The 18,570-nt window shown below is 35.6% G+C and overlaps 1 protein-coding gene across 2 annotated transcripts in view; it reads right to left on the bottom strand.

Moving 5' to 3' along the window:
- Window positions 1-4,372: 4,372 nt before the first annotated feature.
- Window positions 4,373-18,570, bottom strand: part of gria3a (glutamate receptor, ionotropic, AMPA 3a) — a 71,409-nt gene continuing 57,211 nt past the window's right edge. Inside the window, exons 13-15 of one of the 2 annotated variants that reach the window (XM_078265733.1) lie at window positions 17,645-17,892; window positions 16,818-16,932; window positions 4,373-4,618 (exon numbers count right to left, since the gene is read on the bottom strand). In XM_078265733.1, coding sequence (XP_078121859.1) covers window positions 4,373-4,618; window positions 16,818-16,932; window positions 17,645-17,892 — 609 coding nt within the window. Of the gene's footprint in view, window positions 4,619-5,759; window positions 5,875-16,817; window positions 16,933-17,644; window positions 17,893-18,570 lie in introns of both variants that reach the window. The other variant, XM_078265734.1, reaches the window with a different exon arrangement.

Here is an 18,570-nt window from a genome sequence, read left to right as displayed (position 1 = left end):
CTAGCTTGACAAAAACGTTTATTGTGGATTTAGTTAAATCCAGAAGAAGCCTGATCATGTATGTTTACCCTCTCTTTACTCTAAATCAACTGTGTTTAATGGTCAAAGTGACTTTTGCTGTCTTCACCTCCCTCATGTCCCCTAAGATGATACAGGGGTGACACTTTATCTTATGGGTCCCACAGTTTCCTAAAAATGTCTAGAAAGGGACTGTAAGTCACAGGAAAGTTTCTGGAGGAAAAATGAATTTGGTAATTGTAAGGACAATGGACAAAGTGTTCAATAGATGCACTCCAATTAATTGCTTGCAAAACCTATGGAGTCTTAAGGTCAGTACTCAGCAGGTAAGCAGAGCATTCAAATGTAAAAAGCGTCTATAGGCAAGCATACAATTTGGCAAAGATTGAGAATAAAGCTTCCTATAATCAATGTTTCTATTTTAGTTAATATGCCATTAGTATTTTAGTAGTTTTTAGGAAAAATTCCTCTGAAAATCCACACCTGCTTATAAATTAAACACGACTAAACGCAAATAACTCCAAACCAAATCACAGTTCCTTCCAGAAAATGTCTTAGGAAATTTACTCAGAAATTATTGGACTTGTAAAATAAAGTGTTAAGGGACACTTTTTTTCCTAACATGGAAACCCATATATGCCATGTGAAGAAATTGATGAAAAGTTAGACATGAGAAAAAGAAAACTACACTGAAGGGGTCAGGTTATCTGCTCTACCTGCAAACTAACTGAAATGATGTTACGCAGGGCAGATCCACTGGTTACATTTCATTTTGTGCAACCAGCACCAGACTTGCAAAAAATAATCACAGCAATATTTGTGCTTATGTGCACGGCAAACTTCATTTTTATGAATTATTCTACAGAGTTTCTACTGCAAATCAACTGGCGTATCTTTCTGCCAATAACTAACTCCCTTATGTCATGAGCAGCCGTTCCAACCAATTGTCTCCTGGAGTCTCCGTCCAAAACACCAGGTAACCGGGACAACGTGGTCATCCTCTTGAGCATAGATATATACTCTTAAGCGTCTGGCAAAAGTGTCGCCTGGAGCTCCGCATTTATTATAACACAGGCAGATGTGACCGTGATGGTCCGGGTTACATTTTATAGTAGTGTTCCCAGACAAATAAAACAGTTACTTTAAAATTCCCAATTTATTTGTGGATCATTACCAGGATCCTGTGTATGTAGCAATGTGAAGATCAAACAGCAACTATTTTGTGTAAGGTGTAAAGTGTAAAACAGTCAACGTTGTCAAGTTGTGTCATGCAAAAATACTGGACCACATTGTAAAGTCTTCTTTCATTTAACTTATGGCACTACTGTGGTATTTAAGTCCAGGTGGTTCTTGTATGGATCATTGTGATGACAAATAAAGTGATGCACTATTGCACACGTAAAACTTGGTGGCATGGTGATGGATCTTCACCATGTCCAAAAAAGTGAATTCCACTTTAAGAGTCATCATCTGCTCTTGGCTGTATATTTAAGCTGCTGTATTCATATTTGAAACTCATTAAGTTTCTTCTGAATAAAACTCTGCAGGATTCTCAAACTGTCAGTGCCTCATGATGGGGAAAGCCCTGTGTTTAAAGGGGATGAAAGTAACCGATTTTTTCTGATCTCACTCTGTATCCAAGGTGCTCCTTATAATTTGGGCTTAGTAAGTCACAATTATGATTTACCATGAGAAATTTTATTTTTATCATGTCTAACTTTTCACTTATTTTCTGGTGCAAATGGGCTTCCATACCCTTTGACTCAAGATGATTTTATTTCTAGAGAGAAGTCCTGTAATAAGACTTGTATGACCTGCAGCAGAACAAATTCTTCTGATTAATAAATGACAGTGGATACATTTCTTCAGTGACAGTTCATGGTTCTTTTTACATGTAAAAAAGATAAAAGTCCAAAAGATGAATATAAACCTGCTTTTATTAAGGAAATGTAATAAAATCCTTTGTACATGACCTCTCCACAGAGGTTCATGTGTCCATACATGCAACTCCCATGGTTGAGGTACTGTTACAAATGAACTGGAAAAAATAAAAACCAAACTGGATCAAATGTTGTTATGGAACTATAAACTAAACCAGGGTCCATTTCGAGTTGCAGTTTGGTTAAACTATCACCAAATTCACATGCACTTTATCTGGGGAGTAAAGGATGAGAAAGTTTGATATATTAAACAAATGTAGGCGTACATGGTTTGTAGCATTTTTTTCCTTCAGTTTATAAAAAGTTCACTTATACAAACAGACAAACGTTTCATTTGTAGCTTTTTTCCTCAATGTACAGTTTACCTTCTGCATGATGCATAGACACAGAAAGCTTATCACAACCAAATAAGCTATGGTGTGTTATCATTAACCAAAAATGTTGAGATTCACAGCTGCAGATACTGCATTTACATGAGAACGGCTTCTAAGTGTGTACAAAGTGTGTAAACCATAAGCTCAGTTAAACCATTTGTATATGCTGTCACATAAAAAGGGGTCACTGTCAGAGAGGATTTATAATGCTTTTGATTTCAACAATATGGCACTAAGTGATTAAAAGCGGACCTCATTTCATCATCTCATAAAAAAACGGTCTTGTTTCCAAATAGTGGCAGTTGATTTAAAACAAGCATCTAAGTGAATACAGTCAGTTGTGTACGATGTCCAACAGGCTTTGAAAATAACACCACCTAAGCAGTTTCAGATGACCTCTACTTTCACATTATTGACATTTTCTGAGTAAAAACTGGGGTACAATTTTGTCACTTTAATTGATGCTTAACCCTATTGATTGATGCTTGATCCTAAATATTATGAAACTAAAAGTAGTCTTATAGTAAAACAAGAAAATTACTTTACTTCACTAAATATAACATTTATCCAACTTAAGATATCACCACAAAAATGTCTGTAAAGGATTCAAATGACCTAATAAGTACTCCAGGATGTTTCGATTGCAAATCATGGCTTTTTTCTTCTTCTTAAAAATAGAAAACAACGGAAATTACAACAGTTCTAATTGTCATTTGAAGCAATGTTTTTGCCCTATAGTTCCACAGATTTTTTTTTTTCAAGTGAATTCAATTTTAATTGCATTGTTATGACGCTAAAATGCTCCATAAGGCACTACAAGAGGCAAATCTCATGTTTCCAGAAGTAAAAGTCCTGTTGCGACATTGCCCTCTCTTAGTGTGACGGGCCTCACAACGCAGAATGAGCACTTGTTGACTTGTAGGCTTGTGTCCAAGCTGATGACAAAGAAGCTGTTGCCTCCGGGATGCCAGCCTTGGGGTGTCGGGGTCACACACAGTTGCTGTTTCCATCCAGATGCACCAGTGGGAATCAACATGTTTTGCCGCTGCAGAAGAGATGTGCAAAGGATGAGGAGCAAATGAAAAAGCTGCCACTACACTGTTCATTTTTCATATTTGGCTGGTTCAGCTCAAAAACATAAGTTCCCCTGCTGCCTTACAAAAGGCAAGTTGACTGAACTTAAGTTGAATAATCAGTTTAAAGTTATCTTGTGAGAAAACCAGCTGAGCTAAATTAGCTGAACTTGAGAGAACAAATTCAATAAACTCTAGATATTTAAGATCCCATATTGTAAAAAGTGAGATTTACATGTATTTTTTTATTATTATAAAGCAGGTTGAGGTGCTATATAATTACTGTGAAAGTATCAAAATGCCCACTCCACAGAGAACTGCACACAGCCCGTATTCAGAAACTGTGCCTTTAAACGACCCATCAGGACTTCCATACAGTTGTGATGTCATAACTATTCTATATATAGGTAAAAGTGCTTCTACAGTGACAGACAGAAAGCATTTGCGAAAAGACAGTGTTCTAGTAGAAACCCAAAATACAAGTATGAACTAAAATGAGCATAAAATGGGTCCTTTAAGCTCAATAAACAATGTTCAATCACACTGACATATGTCAGAATCAGATGAATTATGAGTGCACTGGGGTAGGGACTGAATTCAATACTAACCTTCATCATGGTCAGACAAACAATAACTTTTCCAACTAAACAGTGGGATTTCTGCAGTTTTTAAATCTCAAACAACGCATGCTGGGAAGTCTGCTAATGTGCTGACCATGGTGAGTGACCCCTCAGCATGCATGCAGCACAGCTGCATTCATTCAACTCATCATTTCGAATGAAAAGACTTTAAGTCAGAACAACTAATGTAAAAAAAAAGAAAAAAGGAAATTACTTGAAATTAATGAATATTTACATTAAGGTAATGATAAAAGATGAGTGTATTCCACTAGATTTCTTTATGTTTGACAGTGTACTTTATGTTTAAAGTGATACAGACATGGGAGCAACAATAAAGGACATACCCTCTAGATCTTAACACTCTCTGTCCCGTAGACGTTGTAGCCTTCACGGTACGTGGCAAAATTCTGGGTGTTTGCTGGAGGGGCTGGCTTAAAGTTTTGAGCATTCTTTGCCAGCTTCAGTCTTTTGGTTTCTTGCCGTGACTTATAGCAGAACTCAATCAAAGCCACAGTCATAGCCAAGCCAAGCCCCCCAACCAGAATATAGAAGACTCCTGCCACGTTGCTTAGGCTTAATGCACTTGTCTTGTCCTGGGGGAGGTAAAGACCACCGTTAAGACTCTTTTAACTGGCACTCTGAGGCTGATCTCAAACAACATGTACACCCACACCAACACAATGTACATCCTACTGCTCTATGACTAAACAGGTACTCAGAGGAGGCTGCTAATCGTGTCTACAAAACCCTCTGAGATACAGATGCCTAATGCAGCCAATAACTGAGATAAATTGGTATAACTTATATAATTCCTCCTATCAAGTTCGTTCTACCCTTAGAGCTGGGAAGGTGAATGTAGACAGAGTTGCTATCTATCCTGCTTTATGGTCACGTCTAGAGGAAGGCGGTCGTGGTCGTACAGGTCTACAGATTTAACCCTCAATTCACTATCATAGCTGCTTCAACACACTGCATTTGTACAATCAAAGTGGTAAGCTGTGGAGGGTGAATTGAACCATTTTGCTGCTATTAAAAACCAAACAGTGATATTGAAATTAATTTATGTGAGTATTACCATTTGCATTCTAAACCTTAAGGACAGTTTGTAGTCCTAAATGCAGTACATTCTATCTTATAAATGTCTTTACATTAATTAAAATTGCAAAAAAAGTTCCTTACCGACACTCCACTATAAGACATGACTATTAAATACCATTTAAACACTTTGTGCTCAGATGGTGTTTAAAGGTCAGTTTGGACTTTGTCAGAATAAGGAAGCCTTTGTGAAACTAGCTGGTCACATTGGAGTTAATATATGCAGTTTGCATACAAATGAATAACGTCAACAATAAACTAAATTTCAATAAAGGTTCGGATATCAAAATAGCAGTATAATGGCTTCAATTCTATGATTCAACTTTTCAAAATTTTATGGTATGATTAAAAGTGTGGAATCATGCTGCAGTTTTACAAATCTTGATATTGTCTACATACAGTAGTAATGGAGTCATGTTTATGTCATGAATTATGCTCAGAATGTAAAGAAAATAGACTATGTGTGAAGTAAATCTAGTTTTTAATGTTTTCCATGTGTTATTCTGCAAGTATTCAGATATATAAATATCATGTCCTGATGAACATGTCTGGGAGAATGTATGTTTTAGATGTTTGCATATGAACAGTTAGGTCAAAATGCATTTTTCAATCAGTATAAAAAGACCTGCAGCGACTGACCTTACTTCCAGAGTCCTTGGTTCCACATTCACCCTTATCGTACCACCATTTGTTTTTCAGCTTGTCTAAGATGCCTTGTTCACTGAGTTTCAATACTGCAAGGTTTACAGGAGTTCTTCGTGTGGGAAATAACATAAATAACATTTTATTATGTTATTTTATGTTATTAAACTTTAAACTACTTTATACTGTGCAAAGCGATAGAGTAGGGTCCTGGCCAACACATCACAGATAGCAAGCAACACTACAGTATATATATATTTATGTGTGGAAATATATGACCTTTCATAATCCATGACTACCCTAGCATGCCAGACCCCACCTATATCGCTTTGAGTAATCGGCACACACTGATCACAAGAAGAGAAAAGATTTGAACTTGCAGAATAAAGCAGCTGCTGCATAGCTTTCACAGAATGAAAGAAAACAGAGGCAGTAATTATTGCTGAGGGCACATGTTTTTTTGCTATGGGCAGCCCTTTTGATGGTGGATCTAACAGGAACCCTTTCTTGACTAACAGACAAAACACAACAGTCCAATTTCATTAACAGCTATTAGAGGCTAACGTCTTACAAAATCACCCACACAGAGAAACAAAGTGTGACTGAATAGTTAAAAGCCAGATGTGGTCAAGAAGTCTGTAAAGACACTTTTTTTCCGAACCAAATCCCTCATGAGGGGAGTCATACTTTGGGGTTTTGTTTTGCAAGACATTATGTTCAATTTCCTTGACTGATAGATTTCCAGGCTTATTTCCTTTCAGAAATAAGATCAGCGTTGTAATCCAACATCATCAAATATATTGTATTCACCACTGTGTTGTTTGTATGTTGAATAGAATACAAATTGTGTTTTCTGATTATTTATACAAAAGAAACAAACATTAAGAAATCATGCATGATGTTAAGTGACTGATGTGCAGTCATGTATTCCAGTCAGAGCTCTTTGAAAGGCAAAGTTATGGTGATTTTGTTTGATTGTTGAAAACTAGAAACTTAGATGCATGAATTGAAATGCAAACACAAACTATAATTTCTCTGGTGCAGCCTTATCAGTCTCATTACTGCATATTCTGCTTTTTGACTTTTCTTGGCAGAGGAGCAGAGAGGAGTGAAATATTTGAACACAAACTTTGAACTAAATGCTTGTTAGACTTTATAAATCAAGCTAGTAAATATGCTGTAATTTTATAGTTTGGACAATGACACATTTTGGATGTAATCTCTTGGTTCTTATGATGCATTTTAGAGGCACTATGAGGATACATTGCAAACAAAATAAGCTTTTAAGTGGAGTGTTTTTTTCTATTTGGGACGTACAGCTAAAAAGCAACACTTTTTCATAATAATTCTGTTTAAGGGTAATGTATTCATCTTAATTAAAAGCATTTTCAAGGTATTACTGATGAGCATCTAATGATTTATAACTTTTTGTTGTCTCCATGTGACCCACGGAGGGACTGCTGCTATGTCATTGACTCTGACCTTTGACCTCCCTGAACAGAGAATCAAATTTGGCTACAGTAATAGTTTCTGTGTCAAATGTATACTCTTTTTTTCCTCAGTTAATAACTTTTAGTCACATAAAAATAACTATGGCTGGTTAAAGATTATGATTAGTGGTCATCGGATAATGTCTACTCTTTCCCACAGCATTGTGGGTAGGATGATCTACTTTACTGACTTGCCTTTTCTCTTGTTATCATAAATTATATCTACATCATTTCAGCTCTGAGAAAAAAAGGGTGAACTGGAACACTCTCATCAGATAAAGGCCGCAGACACACCACCAGGTGGTGGCCATGGACTTTAAAATAACACTGATGAGCACATTCCAGGTTCAGTTTAGAAACACTTAAATATTTCCCTGTATCTTTTCTAATCTGAAAAACCTAAATAAAAACAGAATGTAATCCACATACAGTATATATTATATATTATGCATATAAACAGATTATAGCAGCAGCTGGAAGGACACGTTTGATGTTTGGTTATTAGATCATTGTATGTGGATGGAAATACTCTAAATTACATTTAGTCATTCAAGATTTAACATCTAAATTCAAAGAGTACAGCACTAAATACTATGCTGTCATTCCTGCTGGAGCCTTAAAGAGAAATCAAAGCGACTTCAGAGGTGAAAAAGACCACTTGCTAAAAACACTCAATGGCAGTAACAGAGAGAAAAAGACAAAACTGTACATCTGTTCCCCTTCCGAGTCTCTAAGCAGCCGGGGTTTGTAATTACTTTGTCCCAGGGCCATAATATCACAGTATTAAAGTATTTTTGCTCCATTGCCCGTTGCAGTTTATATTGGCGAATAACTCCACCTGTCATTTACTGTCAAAGAGAAAAACACTGTGAGCCTGTCCCAAACCTCTGATGTAATAGCAGTTTACAGCTCCACAGAGAGTGAACTCAAACGCATAGAAAAGGTGATTTATCAGACCTGGGTTCACTCACATTTACAGAAATCTGAGAGCATTTATGCAATAAACAGCTTAAATTAAAGCAAAAACTAGCAATAATAATAATGTGCTGCCACTAACTGAATTTCTACGGCACCAGATTACAACAGATACAAAATATTGGGAAATGTAGCGAGCAAAAACAAGTTGATTGTGAGTTGTAGTGACACTGAAACTGAACTCTTTAGTTTAATTAAGGGTCACAGCTCACTGAGCAAAACCTACAACTGATAGTAAGTCACATACAGGATATATGTATGTGCTTATGTATCTGTCAAGAGAACTTCATCCCTTCAGTTTTCTTTGGTTCATGCTTGTTAGTTCATATAGTTTTGCATAAAAACGTATATTTCTTTTTATATTAATTAAACAATAAAATAATAATAAACATAATTACATATGAAATACATATGAATAAATACATTTGAATACATCTTTATCATACTTTTAGTTTTTATAGAAGCCCACCTAGCTGGCCAATATATGTATACATATATTTTTAGTTCTTTAATCTTTGGGTTTATATTCTTTTTATTCCTTGTATTATTATTATTATTATTATTATTATTATTATTTTCTTATCATTATTCTTTTTGCACACAAGGCTACCAACCCTGCATTTCACTGCACATATTTATGAGTGTGTATGTGACAAATAAAACCTTTGTGTTTATTTGTAACTAATTCAATGTTTCCTTCTGCATACTGGTATCTTAAAAATGGAACTTTAATGGCTAAAATTGAGCTCATGTCCAAGAAAAAACAAACCTACACATTATTGTCATGTAGTCAGTACTCGTTACCAGCACCAGCATACTGGATACAGCAGTTCACATCAGACACCTCAGCCTCTGTCTCCTCTCACTTCTGCCTTCTCTCTGGTTGACTGATTATGCAAAGGTTCGTTAATTATGCATTCAGTTGACCAATCAGATTTCACATAATTTTCCCAGGGAAGCAGAAAGATGTATCTGATCTGATCTGATCTGATCTGATCTGAAGTGCCTTGATTCTCACGAGGACTAAAGCTCCTCAGAGGACATATGTGACATGTTTTAACACTACTGATTTTGAAAACTGGCTAACTTCAAAAATGACTTCCCTGACTATATGAAATATGTTTTCCATTGGATTACACCTTCAAAAGAGTTGTCTGCTTATTGTGTGAATGGATTTTCTTCAACATTTATAAAATATTAAGCTTGTTTCTTTTTACACTGAAAGTCAATGGAGCAATCTTTAAATCCTTTTCAGGCTTCTTCTACTTCTAAATGCTACTGCTCCCACATACTTTCATTTACAGATGTCATTCAAACTTTAACTATTCACAAAACCTTCAGCTATTAGAAACTGATTCAGCGTTTTGATGTCTTTTACAGTTTTTGTGTTATCACTGTTTAAGTTTAGTGCTTCTTTAGGTTTTTTATGCATTTTTAAGGGCTGCTCAGTGTGGGCCATGTCACAGCTAAAGTGCAGAGGAGAGAGAACATCGTCTTAAAACTTTCTCTTTAACTTGCTCTCACAGCCACAATTCTTACTTCTTATACACCTTCTATACGTCAAAACGTAGATGTACTTTACTTATACATTTGGCTCAGTGAGCCTCCAAATGAGAAGAGCCACAAGCATTCCTTCATTGACAGCCCTCTTTAAACAACCTCGATATTTCTGGATGTACCAGTTTTTCTAATCGCTGATATGCCCACATTTGTTTACTTTATCCACACAAATTATACGTCAAAATGCTTTCTGGTACTCACAGTGAGGTCATTATATTGATATCCGGTATTGTTTAGGCTTTTTTTCAGGCTTCTTTAATGGGAAGTTTACCAGGGCTAACTTTTTAATGGCTTTTATTCGACATACTGTGCTATCGTGGTTTTCATAAAAAAAAACATGGTGGCACACTGGCTTAGTGGTGAGCACTGCTGCAAACATTCTACAAACAAGTAATCACTGGGAGCTCCCACACAGGTTTGATACCCAGTCCAGGCTGGACTTTTTTATGACGTTTTTTTTTCAATGTACTATACCATTACTTTTTTCGACATACTATACTATGACTTTTTAATCACTTTTTTCGACATACTATACTATGACTTTTTTATCATTTTTCCCGACGTACTATACATTGACTTTTTTTTACATACTGTACTATGAAATATTTCGACATACATACTATGACTTTTTTATCACTGTTTTCGACATACTATACTATGACTTTTTATCACTTTTTCGACATGCGAAAACATAAACTAAGTGAAAGAGACGAATATGCCAAAATCATAAGCTCTTCTCTCAAGGAAGATACCATAGGGTGATACGAGACTAATTGGAAAACAGAAAGTTGAGTGTTCAAATCTTATATGTTTGAGGTTTTGAGGTCCAATATACTAAGTGAAAGAGACAAATGACGAAAACATACTTTTATGTGTCATGGCAGATTGCTTAGGGTGATAAGAGGATGATTGGAAGACCGAAGGTTGAGTGTTTCTTATGTTTGAGGAGGTTTTGAGGGCCAATATACTAAATGAAAGTGACGAATATGCCAAAATCATCAACTACACTCTCAGGTCAGATAGCTTAGAGTGATAAGCAATGTGCTGGGAAACAGAAGGTTGAGTATTCGAATCCTGTATGGTGCTGTTGCTTTCAAGATCTACAATACAGGAGTAATGAATACAAATAAACAAAAGAACTTTTAAACACATGCTATACTGTGACTTTTTTATGATTTTTTATGGCATACTATGACTTTTACGACATACTATATACTAAGACTTTTTATCACTTTTTTAGAAATACTATACTATGATTTCAACAAGCTATACTATGACTTCATTACTTTTTTCAACATACTATACAAGGACTTTTTAATCACTTTTTTAGACATACTATACTATGATTTTTCGACATGCTATACTGTGACTTTTTTCAATTTTTTCGACATACTATTCCATGATTTTTTCAACATACTATATTATGACTTTTGTTATCACTTTTTTCGACATACTATACTATGACTTTTTTTTTCTCTTTTTTCGACATACTATACTATGACTTTTTCAACATGCTATTATAACTTCATTATCGCTTTTTCCAACATACTATGACATGCTATACTATGACTTTTTCGACGTGCTATATTATAACTTCATTATCGCTTTTTCCAACATACTATGACATGCTATACTATGACTTCTTTATCGCACTTTTCGACATACTATACTATGACTTTTTTATTACTTTTTTGACATAATATACTATGACTTTTTATGAACTTTTGATGACGTACTATACTGTGAAATTCTTATGACTTTTTTCAACATGCTATAGTATGACTTTTTCATCACTTTTTTCGACATACTATTCTATGACTTTTTTTTCTCTTTTTTCGACATGCTATACTATGACTTTTTCGACGTGCTATATACTATGACTTCTTCATCACATTTTTCGACATACTGTACTATGACTTTTTTTCTCTTTTTTCGACATACTATACTATGACTTTTTAATGGCTTGTATTTAACATAAATTCTTTGGTGGCACAGTGGCTCTGTGGTAGTTGTAATCACTTTTTTCCAACATACTATACTATGGCTTTTTATCACTTTTTTTTAAATACTATACTATGACTTTTTTATCACATTTTTCGACATACTATACTATGAATTTGTTATCACTTTTTTCAACATAAACTGAATATACTATGACTTTTTTTAACATTCCATACCATGACTTTTTCCGACATAATATACTATGACTTTTTCATCACTTCTTTTCGACATACTATACTATGACTTTTTTTTTTATCTACTATGACTTTTTAATTACTTTTTTTCGACATACTATACTATGACATTTTTATCACTTTTTTGACATATAATAACTGTTTTATAACTTTCATGACATACCATACTATGACTTTTTTGGACATACTATACTTTGACGTTTTTTAACATACCATACTATGACTTTTGAATGGCTTGTTTTCAACATAATTTCTTCGGTGGCACAGTGGCTCTGTGGTTAGCACTGCTCCAGCAAGAAGTCACTGCAGTCTCTGACCCAGGTTTGATACCTGCTTTGCCTTTTTTCAACATACTATGCTTTGACTTTTTAATGGCTTTTTTTCCACATACTATACTATGATTTTGTTATCACTTTTTTGACATACTATACTATGACATTGTTATCACTTTTTACAACATTCTATACTATGACATTTTTCTTTTTAGTAATTGTTTTGGCATTTTAGGCCTTTATTTGATAGGACAGCTTAGGCATGAGAGTGGAGAGAGGGGGAATGACATGCAGCAAAGGGCCGCAGGTTGGAAATGATCCGGCGGCTGCTGCAGGAAGGACTGAGCCTCTGTACATGGGGTGCACGCTCTACCACATGAGCTACTTTTCTACGCTTTTCGTCACATGAGTTTTTTCAACATTCTATACTATGACATTTTTTTCCGACGTACTAAACTATGACTTTTTTTAATCACTTTTTTCGATATACTATGACTTTTTTCATCATGCTATACATTGACTTTTTCGTCATACTATTCTGACTATTTTATGACTTTTCAACATTATACTATGACCTTTTACTATACTATGATTTTTTTTTACATACTATACTTTGAGTTTTTGTTGACACTTTTTAATGACTTTTTTCGATATATTATACTATGACTTTTTTTTTTACTTTTTTCGACATACTATACCAGTGTTTCTCAAATGGGGGTACGTGTACCCCTAGGGGTACTTTGGAGGACTGCAGGGGGTATGTGAGATATTTAACAAAATGTTTATGTTTTAATAATTACAAGGCTGTTGTCCAGAACACAACTTTTTTTTTTCCTACCAAAAATGTGACATTTGTGTCGCCTTCTTTGGACCTATTCTTGCCTTCCTTCCTTCTACTGTCCTACTTTTTACAAGTTTCTAGCTTTTTTCAAAGTTATGTCACTGTTTTTGATACTATTTTCGACCTATTCTTGCCTTACTTCCTTCCTTCTTTCATCTTTTTCCAAGTTTTTGTCTTTTTTACAGTTTTTGTCTCCTTTTCTCATTAGCATTTAATTGATAATTAAACATTTTCAGTTATAAGGCTGTTGTTTAGTAAATCTATCGCTGACAGCGCTATACAGTTTATATAGACTTTATTTCTACCAAAAATGATTAGCGTTGGTCAGGGGGTACTTGGCTTAAAGAAACAATTCAAAAGGGGTACATTATTGAAAACAGTTTGAGAACCACTGTACTATACTATGACTTTTTCCCGAATGCTATACTATGACTTTTTTTCGACATACTATACAATGACTTTTTTATTACTTTTTTCGAAAAATTATACTATGATTTTATAATTTTTTTCAATATACTGAATTTTATGACTTTTTTCAACATACTATACTATTACTTTTTTCAACATACTATACTATGACTTTTTTATCCCTTTTTTCGATAAACTATACTATGACTTTTTCATCACTTTTTTCGACATGCTATTGTATGACTTTTTATCACTTTTTTGACATACCTATACTATGACGTTTTGACATGCTATACTATGACTTTTCTATCTTAAAAATATTCCACTTTTGTTTATTACATTATTAGTATTATTCAACATTTCAATGAAATTTTCACTAATTAAAACCATTCCCATTTCCCATTACTTCGCCTTCTTCTTACGCAATTATGTCAGCAATCCAGTTTAGCAATTTAGCTTTTCAGCATTCACAGGCATTTTCTGCAGGAAATTGTTTTTTCTAAGCCTGGTTGTCATCAGCAACTTAAAGGTTTATCACAATTTATGAATCCAACTCTCTCATTAAGTCCAGGGGGTGGGCAGTATATCAAGGACACCTATGCAATCTATTTCAATGCAATACAACTAGTGCTATACATCTTACATTTGTGAAGTTTAATAATTAACAATGTTCAGTTTTTTTTAGGTTGTGTCAGAGTGGTATTGACTCCCAAATACCAAACACTTATGGGACAAAATGAAGGCTGATGACTGGACTGTCAACCACTCAGAAAGCATTGGTGGCAGACAACTAAGAAGAGTTAGCAAATTAATGCTTTTTTTCTCTCGTTTAAAGGGAATAATTCAGATCACGTTGTTAACATTCTTAATGCGGTTGTATGCAGTCAGATAGAATAGATGTTTCTGTTTAAATCAGACCTCGTGCAGGGTTGTGTGAGCTCACCCCTACTCTTAACACTTAATACAAACGATTGTAAAACCAACATTCCAAATGCATTTATTTAGAATTTTTAAGATGAGACTACACCATTGTCTTTGTTAGACACGGAGGATCATGCTGGTATTCATCAGTAATATTCATATAACAGATTGGTGGAGTGGTGTGAAAGGAATTTACTTATCATACTTCTAATAATCTTTTGGGGTCATAGTTTGTGTTGTTGTAGTATCTTATGAGACATGTAAGCTTCACAAATATAGTATTTATTATTATGTTGGATTTGATGAACAGGTGTTTCTTTTATTGTGTCCACCCCCTGTACCTGAGTGTAGACTTCACCTCTGCGCCATCTGATTTAAGTCACATGAGAACTTTACCCTTCAGTCTGTCTGCAAAACAGAAAGAAGCATCTAAAAGCACTCACGACATACACAAAATAATTCACATGAAAAAAAAAACATGCACAATTCTGACTCTCATGGCTAAATTAAGACATAAATCACATACTGTATATGATATCAAATAAAACAAACATCACACAGTATGAACAGAAATTAGTGTTTTAAATCATTTAGCTTTGATTAATGAAAGTAGATATGTGATTTAATGTTCTGTCTGGAGTTTTGTTTGGTTTTAGTAAAACATTTATAATATCTCTACTGATTTCTAGTTTATATGAAAATAAATGCTAATTTTGATTTCAGCAGCCCAATGCTGACATGCATGTAATGTTATGCTGTGAATGCCATATTTTCTCAGTGGTAGTTACATACAATATATTTCCATCTCATTGTTGAATTACCCATACGTGCCTTTCTGAAAGTGAAATAAGGACAAAGAAATGTGGCAGTCAGACAGTGATAGTATTCCACTGATCATCTACTCTCTCTCTAACCAAGGGTTCGAGGCAAACTGCCAGCGAGAGAGGAGACAGCTTCTTTGTGTTATCCCGCCGGTAGTATCCATGTCCTGCTCACTCAGGAATGGATGACTAGAGTCAATAACAGCAAAGTTTGCCTCGTCTCTTCTCTCGCAATATGTCAAGTGTACTGTGGTCATGATGCAAGCTGAAGAGCAGAGGCAGAGATGGATCCACAGTTGAGGGCTGTCACTGCGCCCTGAAACAAAAAGATCAGGGGCCTCATTTATGGAAAGGTTGTACAACAGATTTGATTGAAAAAAATCCTCATCGGGAACAAAGGCCCCAGCTCTTCTACAGAGATGAGCCTCATGTGCACAGCCCTAAAATAGTGTAAGTAAGGATAGATAATGTGCACAGGCTTTACGATAATAATAATTTCCTTCTATATTTAACTACTCTTCTTGGTTTTAAAACATTTAAAGTGAGACTATGTGACTTTTGAGAGAAGAAATAACACTTCTTCCTCTGACAAATGAAAAGTTAAATTCATAAGCGATACATCTTCGCCCTGCTTCAGTATTCACTTTGTGGCTACAGCCTCACTTGGTCCGCTATGACCAGGAATTAATGGCAGCTAATTTTAAATTTTGTGCTGTTTAGCAAAAGTTGCATAGTCTCACCTTAAGGTCTGAATGCATCTTCACTCAGTTATTTAGCTTTCAGCTTTATGCTCAATATGAAAAAAAATGTATGAGATGCAAATCAAATCCTCTTGTACAAATGGGGCCCCTGGTCATATCTTACACTCTACTACTGCAGGGTTTACCAGGTCAGGGTGGCCATGGATAGACTTTGACTGGCCTTAGATCAAGACCAACCAAAGATTTCTGTCAGTCTTACGCTGGATTTCGATGAGAGGATATTGGACAAAAAAGTTTGGACCGTTAGTTGTCACTCTGTCATTAGAATTCTCACGTTTGCCTGCGATGCTTAGTCCCCTCAAGACAACGCTGTTCCCCGTGCCTGCCCTAACGCCCAGGCGGCGAATTGGAGAGTGCATTCATTGTTTGACTCTGAGGTATTAATCATTGAATAAGATCAGATCTACACTGTAATCCTTCTGGCATTAGTTTGAAGATACAAAGCTGCGATTTTCGCATGTAGATATAAAAAACAGAGGGAAAGAAGGTTTCTGTCTTTCATAACTACAGGCCAAAAATATAGAAACAACTACTCTGTCACAAGCACAATATTAAGCAATTAATAATCGGATCTTCCTCTGTCCTACTCCTGCACTTTGCTTTATCTCACACTACTGGGCTTTTCCTCCTCCATTAGCCAAGTAAAGGGTTCCCAGTTGATCACAGTTGCAAATGATTAAAATGGAAAAACAAACTTATTTATCTGTAACTTATTAACAGATATTTGGGCCGAAAAGACTACAATCAGTGACGACAGCCTTGCCGATTACTCTGTTCTAGGATACCCGACTTTGGTGACATTGAGGCTGACCTTAGAGTCACCTCCCCCGCTGCCGCACTCTCCCTTGTCGTACCACCATTTGTTTTTCAATTTGTCCAAGAGGCCTTGCTCATTCAGTTTTAACACTGCCAGGTTAACAGCATTTCTTGAAACGATAAAACATAACTTGTAAGAAAATGAACAGGTCCGTGAGAAATCTAATATAGAATATTAGTAAAAAATAGTGATGAATATCAATGGTTCATAAGGGGAGCACGGAAGGGACAAATTGGTAAAGAATTTCACTGGTGTGGAAGGGTAAGAAGCATTTGTTTTACAGCAAAGAAAATGTTAAATATTAGAGAGGTGGCATGGAGGGTTACATAGCTTGTAACTGAAGTGTGCGGGATGGGGACATTCTGTCATTGTTGAATTAGAAAGAACATCCAACATGCAGCTTAACATTCATCACAATTGACAGACCAGCATTGTAACTAGCAAAAACGAAACATTTCAGTGTTGAATTAGAAGCAATGCAAAAGGGGCCCACAGAAACGAGGAGGGAAGAGAGGTTGAAGGGTTAAACAAACAAGAATGGGGGAAGGTGATACGTTGACATTCAAATGGATTTACTGAGTGTGACTAATATACCAATAACCTTAAGAGAAAGAAGAAACAGAGAAACAAACCAGATACATAGGACACAACAGAAAATGGCTGAACATTTTGATTAAACTCATAATACTGTTCACTCATTGATGCACTTGGAACAAAAAGGCAAATTAAGGAGTGAGGAAGAAGAGAATGGCAAATGGAGACATCAGGGTAGGTGGAATACTATAACAACATGGAGGATATTGTTATATTATCCCACCCACCCTAATGCAGAGCCTTTAGGTGTGGCCACACCATAGCCCTTAGAGTCGAGGTTGCCGCCCACTTTCATGGTGTCACAGGGTTTCCGCTGCTCTATGTACTCGTTCATTGTGGATTCGAGTAGAAAGGCGAACTTGCCCTTCGACTTTCGTACCCTGGCAACCCCATCTGGTGTTGTCTTGGCAAACACTGAGGGTTCAGCTGATTTCATGTATGACCACATTTTCTCATAAACTGCTATTTTGGAGCGCTGCATTTAAGGACAAAGAGAGAAGACAGAAACTGTTTAGTTATGCACTTAATTAAACATCGACAACCATGAAAACATTCGTAATGAGCCGCAGTGGGTTTGAGTAAAAGGAAAAATTTGTCATTTTGGGAAATACATACAGTATCAATCTTCTCATGTACACAGCAAGAAAGAGAATACGCATATTTTCCAAAATGTCAAACTGATCTTTAAAAGTAACTAAGAATCACATGGAAAATAACTGCTGCACTTCCTGGCCTCTTGTACATCCGAGTGAATTCACCCTTTAAGCAAAAAAAAGTGCAGCTGAGGTAGTGGGCTTTTTGCCAGCAGCCTGAAGTCTGACAATCTGGCAGCTCAGCAGAAACTAAATGCAGGCCATGTTTGGTATCAATATTAACAGATAGAAGTGACCTCCTGCTCCTCAGTTTATGTCCCTACCAGCAGGTCACAGCTGGAGTCACAATCATCATTGTTTCATTTCTATTCAAATATTTAAGTTTAATTAAGTTATTGTGCTTATGCAGCATTTACATTTGTACAATTATAGCGTGCAGCTTGATGATACTATAACAATGATAATAGATAGATAATAATGAATGTTTAAGTGCAAAGACTTCACATACACACACTCATGACTACAACACCCAAAGGCCAGTGTGCATTCATGTAAAGTGC

This window comes from Sander vitreus, chromosome 13 (genome assembly GCF_031162955.1).
Source record: "Sander vitreus isolate 19-12246 chromosome 13, sanVit1, whole genome shotgun sequence".
In the NCBI taxonomy this organism is placed as follows: domain Eukaryota; kingdom Metazoa; phylum Chordata; class Actinopteri; order Perciformes; family Percidae; genus Sander; species Sander vitreus.
The sequence above is the reverse complement of the archived record's forward strand: the minus strand, read 5'-3'. Positions and strand labels throughout refer to the sequence as shown.